This window comes from Phyllobates terribilis, unplaced genomic scaffold (assembly GCF_046119375.1).
Source record: "Phyllobates terribilis strain yellow unplaced genomic scaffold, ASM4611937v1 Scaffold_3__8_contigs__length_932513732, whole genome shotgun sequence".
NCBI classification, from domain to species: domain Eukaryota; kingdom Metazoa; phylum Chordata; class Amphibia; order Anura; family Dendrobatidae; genus Phyllobates; species Phyllobates terribilis.
Window position 1 is genome coordinate 536,260,680 of NW_027362763.1, and position 8,761 is coordinate 536,269,440.

The window sequence follows — 8,761 nt, forward strand, 5'->3', positions numbered from 1 at the left end:
ATTTTTTGCAGGCTTGATGAAAGCAATTTACCAAAGGAAATCAATTTGGTAGAAGACTATTTTCAGCTGGTTCAGCATGAATACAAGAGGTGGCAAGAGACCAAAGGTGGAAAAAGCCGATTTGAGATTTCCCTTCCTCAGCTGTCTCTCGTTGAAGTGAAATGTGAAACAATAAACTGTCCTTTCTTCATGTCGGTCAGCACGCAGCCCTACTGCCATGAGTGCTTCGATAAGAAACAGAAATCCACTGACAGGACTAAAGCCCAAATACAGATGGGTGAATCTATACATCTCAAGCCTGAATATCATGATCCGTCATGTGAAAGAACAGACGAGTCGTTGGCAGACCCTGCTGCAGCACTGGCAACAGCACCCAGCCTTTTTATTTTCAGCGAAACGAATGCAATGAAATGTAAAACAGCCGACTGCCCATTTACACTGAATGTGGAGCTGAATGGACTATGTGAACACTGTCACAATGCCAGGCATCATCAGCTAGGTAACAATACTGATAGGGTTAGGACTACTGACATAATTAGGTGCAATATATGTTTTCAGCACACCACAAGAACTTTTAACGGTATTTGCAGTTCTTGCTTTAAACGAACAACAGAACGCTGCCACAGTTCCAGCATCCCCCCTTTGCTTCATCAGAGGTCTGTCTCTGATCCTGTCAATTTGTCAAGGAGCCTTGTGAATTTATCAGGTCAAGAGGCCATTAGCAATGAGAGGCAGACATCAAGCCATGGGTCACAGTCTGGGACAAATTACAATGTAGAAGAGAGGACGGCTTACCACAAATGTAAAAAACCTGGTTGCCAATATTTTGGTACACTACAAAATGAAGGATTTTGCACTCTATGCTTCTTTGAGTATAAAGAAAACAGTGGTAGGTAATTTCTCTGCTTTTCCTTAATAAAATAAATATTTTACATATTTTTTAGCAGGGCTGTGTAGTCGGAGTCGTGCAGTCGGAGCCCATTTTGGTGGAGTCGGTATAAAATGGTCCGACTCCGACTCCTAAAATATATAATAAGTTGGGTACAGTGGTTCAATGCAGTTTGTGGGGAATATTTTTTCATAAGAATTTGGGAAAGTTCTGAAATGTCCTATAAATGTCTGTCCTATTCCTGATCTAAGGGTCTAGACTTTTAGCGGAGATTAATTTGTGCTACAGTAAATTTATCACTTAAACATGAGCCATGTATGAGGGTGTGGAGTCGTGGAGTCGGTGTCATGGAAATTTCGGAGTCGGAGGTTTGGCTTACCGACTCCATAGCCCTGTTTTTTAGTAGTAAAGGTGCAGGTTTATACAGTTAGGTCCAGAAATATTTGGACAGTGACTGAATCTTTATGATTTGGCTCTGCATGCCACTATTTTTTATTTAAAATGAAGCAACTGAAATGCAATTGAAGTGTAGACTTCCAGGTTTAATAAAAGGGGTTGAACAAAAATAACCTGTGAAACGTTTAGGAATTGCAACCATTTTTCTATAAAGTATACTCATTTCAGGGGCTCAAAATTAATTGGACAAATTAACTTTACTATAAATAAAATGTTCATTTTTAATACTTTTTAAGAGAACCCTTTGCAGGCTTCCTCCTTTGTGATGCTTTTGTCACGCCTTTACTGCAGCTGACTTCAGTTGTTGCTTGTTTGTGGATCTTTCTGCCTTAAAGGGGTATTCCCATTTCAAAGATCCTATCCCAATATGTAGTAGGTATAATAATATTAGCAAATACCTTTAATTAGAAATGTATTATAGTTCTTCTGATTCGCTATGTTGCTTACCTCATGTGCAGGCATTGCAGTAGCTTAGGTGTCCGTGGTTACAACCACTCATATAGTGACAGCAGTTAGTGGTTGTAATCATGGATACTTAATTACTGCAATGCCTTGCACATGGGGTAAATGATATAGTGAATCAGAAGAACTATACTGCATTTCTAATTGGAGGCATTTGCTTATATTTTTATTACACCTACTTCATATTGGAATAGGATCTTAAAGATGGTAATACCCCATTAAGTTTTGTCTTAAGCATGTGAAATGCATGCTCAATGGGGTTGAGATCTGGTGATTGACTCAGCCATTGTAGAATATTCCACTTCTTTGCCTTTGGGTCATTGTCCATCTGTACTGTAAAGCGACGTCCAATCAACCTTGCTGCATTTGGTTTAATCTGAGCAGAAAGTATAAACACTAGTGACCCAAGGCCATTTGAAGCCATGCATGCCCATGCCATCAAAATGCCTCCACCATGTTTTACTGAGGATGTGGAGTGCTTTGGATCATGAGCCATCCCAAGCCTTCTCCATACTTTCTACTTTTTATCATTCTGGTACAGGTTGATCTTAGTTTTATCTGTCCCAAGAATGCTTTTCTAAAACTGGGCTGGCTTCTTTAGATGTTTTTTTGGCAAAGTCTAATCTGGCCTTTCTTTTTTAAGGCTGATTAATGGTTTACACCTTTGCTCTCATGAAGTCTTCTCTTTATAGTAGACTTAGATACTGAAACACCTACTTCCTGGAGAGTGTGCTTCATTTCGGTGGATGTTGTGAAAGGGTTTTTCTTCACCATGGAAAGGTTTCTGTGGTCATCCACCACTGTTGTCTTCCGTGGACGTGCAGGCCTTTATGAGTTCCCGAGTTCTCCTGTTCGATCTTTTTTTCTTCTTGGAGAATGTACCAAACTGTTGATTTGGCCACTTCTAACATTTCTGCAATCTCTCTGATGAATTTCTTTTATTTTTTTTTTCAGCCTAATGATGGTCTGTTTCTCTTCCGTTGAGAGCTTTTTTGACCACATGCTGTGGTTTCACAGCAACAACTTACCAATACAAACACCACACCTGGAATCAGCTCCAGACCATTTACCTCCTTAATTGATGATGGATTAACAAGGGAATAGCCCGTGCAGCCCATTAAAGAGCTTTTGAGATAATTAGTTTTGGCCCCTTTAAAAAGAGGCAGCTACATATTAAAGAGCTGTAATTCCTAAACCCTTACTCCAATTAGGATGTGAATACCATCAAAGCCCATATTGATTATATAACCCCATTTTGAATGTATAACTGTATCTTGAATATATTTTGGTAAACTGCTAAAATGCCAAAACTTGTGGCACTGTCCAAATATTTCTGGACCTACCTGTATATACAAAGGAGTATTATGCTTTAAAGCTATAAAAAATCAGTATATATTCCCACACTTCATTGTGGGGAGCTGCTTACTGAAGTCTAACTTAACAGTTGTTTATGAGGGTGAGGTAGTACCAACATCTTTCTTGCTCTGTGAAAATGAGAAAAACTAAGATGTGAAATGCGGATTTGCAGATAATGATAAAATAGATGTATATTCAGGTCTGCAAACTGCACTGTAACTGAAATGGATAGAAAAAGCGTTAATGGAATGTATTGTGTACACTGTTATCCTTTGCCAATGGTTTTCCTGCACCCAAACTCCAGAGCTGCCATTTATTAGATCTCCCTCTGTTCTGTACTAGGCCACAGCCTAATTTTGAGCATTTATATCTCACCCTGAGTGGCATTTTTATAAACCATAGTCAGTCTATATGAAAATACTGGTTCTCTTGCTTGCTACAGCAGGATTAGCCTGTGGCGACAGGTATTAGAATTCTAGGCAAATACTGAATTTTCCCACACATCTAAGTGATTAGGTGTAAAGCCACCTCCGTACATGGAACGAGCTGTAGGAGCTTTCCCCATTCATAGGATAGTAGTAGGGAACAGTTCTAGTTAGTCTCTACATGCTGTCCGGATGTTATATGTGCCACTAATATTAATAATGTGTTTTATATTTTCCAGGAGTTAAATTGAATAAATCCAACAAATCAGCACCAAGCAATGTCAGTGTGGCTGCCTTCAAAAACATGAGTCGGTGCTTGGGCCGGGAGTGCAGCACGTTAGGCAGCACATTGTTTGAGGGATTCTGCCAGAAGTGCTACATTGAAGCTCAGAACCAAAGATACCAGGAAGCAAGAAATTCAGAGGAGCGGATACAAAGACCAACAGAGGTAGTTATTGATATACCCATGTATTAAAACCATCTAGGTTCACTGCAATTTTAGTATCATTGGTCAGAGGATTAATCAGAAATCCAATTACCAGATAGTATTCAGGTCTTATTGTTGCAGATGCAACCAAGCTCAGGGAGATATTTTCCTGATGTAATTTGCGGATTAGGTTTAGTCCAGCCTTTTTGACTGCATGCAAGATGACCACTTTTGCATCATCACAAGGGTTTTAATATAAGATTTTCAACATGCACGACATTAGAGAAGTAGTCCGGGTATTGGACAACTCCGCTAATATCTTGCATGTAATAAAACCTTATATTAAAATCCTTGTGATGATGGAAAATTTAAAAGAAGTAATTTCCCTTGAAAAATAACATATACTTAACTTCTGCACTTTTCCTGTTCCAACGATGTTGTCACTGGTCTCACGTGACATTGTTATGACACATGCAGCCAATCAACGGTCGCTATTGGGCTGCTGCGTTCACTACTTACACTTGTCAAAGGGAAATAAGTGCACAGCATCCCAATAGTGGCCGCTGATTGCTGCAGGGCTCAACTGACCTAACAATGTGACATAACACTTTTTAATATTACAAGGGGGACAACTTAATTAGAAAATGGGCTGTCCAGGTAGTGGACAGCCTCCTTAAGATCAGCAATTAAATAAACTGGATTGAGCACAAGAATATGAAGGCACCATTTTTTTTAGAAATTATTATTATCCAGAAAGAATTTTATCATAATATAGAAATCAAACATGGTGCATTCACAGTGTAGATTCAGCATAGAGTCCCTTTAAAGGGAAACTCTCAGCAGGTTTTTGCTATGTAATCTGAGAGCAGCATGATGTAGCGTCAGAGAATGATTCCAGTGATGTGTCACTTATCCTAGTAAGTCTGTGTTGCTGTTTCAATACAATCAGTGCTTTATCAGCAGATGATTATTACTATTAGACAAGCTGTTAATCAGTGCTATATGTGGTGTTATAGGGCCCAGCATTTTGAACATTGCTAGATGTGCAGTAAAGAATACAGTGATTGTATCAAAATGACAGCATGCAGACCAGAAAATGACACATCACTGGAATCAGGGTCTCAGCTCCTACATCATGCTGCTCTCTAGTTACATATCAAAAATCTGGTGATAGATTTCCTTTTAATAGGAGTAATTGTTTTAGGAAATGTTTTGAAGTTGTCCATGTCTGAAATCAAAATCATTTTTATCCTCAGAGATCTGGACAAAGTCGAACTGGCAATCACATGAAAATTTGTGCCAGAGATGTCTGCAGAAACCCAGTTACAGGCAAAAATGATGAACTTTGTGAGCAGTGCAAGCACAGAGGAAGCCATCATAAGTTATCTGGAGAAGATACACCCAAGCTGCGGTGTCGGGCACCAGGGTGTGATCACTACGGCAATAACAAGTGCAATGGGTTTTGCAATGAATGCTACCAGTTCAAACAGATGTATGGATAACTTGGAAAAAACCTGGACACCCACCAATGGTGCTACCTTCTAAACACTCCATAAGAAAGACATTGTGGAAGAGACTGCTTCATACTAAATATTTGGTTAAAGATATTAATTTAGTATTTATCTCATTAATATGTAATTACGTAAATATACTCAGAAAAACAAAGAGAAATTGTGTTTTGTGGAATCACTGTTCTTATTATGCTGCAAATACTACTGTCCCTTTAATAGATTTATTTTTTTATGCATGTCTGTAATTACTGGTTGTTGTTTTTTGTTGTTGAGGTATTTATGCTCTTGCAATATTGTAATAAATCCGAATAGTTAAGAATCCGATGAACCCAATGGCAGTTGATGTCCGGGTACACGCTGTGTACAAATTATATAATCTTCTGATACCCAGTAATGATTAAAGTGCTTAAAGTATATGTTCATTTTTGAATGCTACTTTACAGCTAAAGCAAATTGCTGTATGTACCATGCACTAGTCCAGAGATACTGCTCGTCTTACAGTCTATTATCATTCAGAGCTGTGTCTCTAATTCTAGTAATTGTCACTAAAACTTAACATTTAGCTGAAATCAAGCACTACTGCACTGAGAGATCTGGTTTTCCCACATTGCTGCATAGATTAAACTTTCCATACAGTAATTCACAAGCTTTGTGCACAAGCAGGAATTCTGAACATTTTTAGTTGCAAATGCTTGTGAACGCTGCTGTAGATACATATCTGCAGTCTCCTTACTGCTTGGTTTATGGGTGTGTATAAGGGGGGGGGACTGCCACTCCTCCTTGAGTGACAGTTCTGGTGAGTAGCAGAACTTTAGTATTAGGAGAACTATAAAGCTCAGCACAAGTTCTGCCGAAACACAATCAGCTATCAGTGGTTTGTTCTGAGTCTACACTGTTATCACTATATTTACAGACCCAGATAACAGGGCATATGAAGAAGCAACAGCACAGGAAAGTAAAAGCCATGATTTGGAGTCTTTCTCTAGAAGAAGCCTATGGTGGGGACTTGTGATTTTGCAAGATTTATTACTGCAGCTTATCAGGAGCAGAGAGGGAGGTGAGCAGCTAACTGCTGTGTAGAAATCAATAGGCTGGAGAGAGGTGGCTGTGATATCAGGAATCAAGCTCTCTCCTGAATGTAACTACTGTGTGCACTCAGCCAATCTCTATTTTTCCAATCTCTTTGGAAACCAGCTGTACATCATGGAAGAGAAAAGCACTCACAAGGAAAATGACAGCTGACTGAAAAAACAAGTCAATTGCAAACTGGCTCGTTTTCATGCTAACTAATTAAAGCAATTTAATAAAAAGAATAATACCCCTTTATTGAGTTTCTGTCCAGCATTGTAAAACTCACCATCTGTAATCTGTGGAAAAAGTATTTTTATGTACACATTATATGTATCAAACGAGAAAGGTATACATTTCAAATTGTGACTAGGAGTCTGGAGAACCAGCATGTAGATATAAGTTAAAGGGAAAGTCACGAGAGATGCTGCAGACTGTGCCCTTTGCAGCAGCATTTTTATCACAGGCACTGACTGGCAATATCCTTATTCAGAAACCCACGAGAGACAACAGTGACATCAGACTTAATGATCCCAGGGGAGAACTCACATGGGAAACTATGATTCTCACAGGAATTTCCCTGTAATCAGTTCTGCAGTGATTTCACTGTACTTCCCTAAAAGTCACATTTCAGTAGATAAAAGACGAAAGTAAGGGACCATTATTATTGATAAAGAATAGTCACTTCATATCATATCTCATCATATTTTATTTGCAGCTTTTTATATTATCGTAGAAAATTTATGACATTCTGTGTAAAAGTTTTGGCATTTTCTATTCTCTAAGGACTTAAGGTCTTTCTTAAAAATAGTTTACAATGGCAGAAGAAAAAGATAATTTTTGCTCATCTTTCCAAGAGACTGTATCTTTTAATGGTCCACTTAGATGGGTCGATTTAGGCTTTTTAATGAGCACCGATCGACTGTATAAAAGTAGATTGGCCCTCGATTACTGGTCTGTTTACAGAGGCTGACAAATTCTTATGGGAACAGAACAATCATTAGGCCAGTCAACTATTAGAAAGTAATCTATGATGTATTGTGAGATGGCTGAGCAGGTGGGAAGAACCTCATATACCTTTTGTGACAGTTGCTTAGTTTATTTTCTTATTTTCAGCTTTCTTGCATACTCAACAGCGTGTGTTATAATGATATTATTTATTTGCCCACATTATGTATTGAAATTTTATTCTTGCACAATATTGAATATTAAACATTCACTTTAGATTAATAAATTATTTAATATAATAATGTCTATTTCTCTTGTGATAAATAACATGAAAACTCAAATATCAAGTTACACACCTGGTCAAAATTGTTGGTACCCCTCGTTTAATGAAAGAAAAACCCACAATGGTCACAGAAATAACTTGAATCTGACAAAAGTAATAATAAATTAAAAATCTATGAAAATGAACAAATGAAAGTCAGACATTGCTTTTCAACCCTGCTTCCACAGAATTTAAAAAAAAAATGAAACTGATGAAATAGGCCTGGACAGAAATGATGGTACTGAGACTTAATATTTTGTTGAACAACCTTTTTAGGCAATCGCTGCAATCAAACGATTCCTGTAACTGTCAATGAGACTTCTGCACCTCTCGACAGGTATTTTGGCCCACTCTTCATGAGCAAAGCTCCAGTTGTCTCGTGTTTGAAGGTTGCCTTTTCCAGACGGCATGTTTCAGCTCTTTCCAAAGATGCTCAATAGGATTTAGGTCAGGGATCGTAGAAGGCCACTTCAGAATTGTCCAATGTTTTCCTCTTAGCCATTCTTGGGTGTTTTTAGCTGTGTGTTTTAGGTCATTATCCTGTTGCAAGACCCATGACCTGCGACTGAGACCAAGCTTTCTGACACTGGGCAGCACATTTCTCTCTAGAATCCCTTGATAGTCTTGATTTTATTGTACGCTGCACAGATTCAAGATTCCCTGTGCCAGATGCAGCAAAGCAGCCCCAGAACATAACAGAGCCTCCTCCATGTTTCACAGTAGGGACAGTGTTCTTTTCTTGATATGCTTCATTTTTCCGTCTGTGAATATAGAGCTGATGTGCCTTGCCAAAAACTTCCATTTTTGTCTCATCTGTCCATAGGACATTCTCCCAGAAGCTTTGTGGCTTGTCAACATGTAGTTTGGCAAATTCCAGTCTGGCTTTTTTATATTTTT

The 8,761-nt window shown here is 38.4% G+C and overlaps 1 protein-coding gene across 2 annotated transcripts in view; it reads left to right on the forward strand.

The window, feature by feature from the left end:
* TNFAIP3 (TNF alpha induced protein 3) overlaps positions 1-7,775 on the forward strand; it is a 28,935-nt gene extending 21,160 nt beyond the window's left edge. Inside the window, exons 7-9 of one of the 2 annotated variants that reach the window (XM_073671325.1) lie at positions 12-499; positions 3,828-4,036; positions 5,272-7,775. In XM_073671325.1, coding sequence (XP_073527426.1) covers positions 12-499; positions 3,828-4,036; positions 5,272-5,517 — 943 coding nt within the window. In that variant the 3' untranslated portion in view covers positions 5,518-7,775. Of the gene's footprint in view, positions 1-11; positions 890-3,827; positions 4,037-5,271 lie in introns of both variants that reach the window. The other variant, XM_073671324.1, reaches the window with a different exon arrangement.
* Positions 7,776-8,761: the final 986 nt, after the last annotated feature.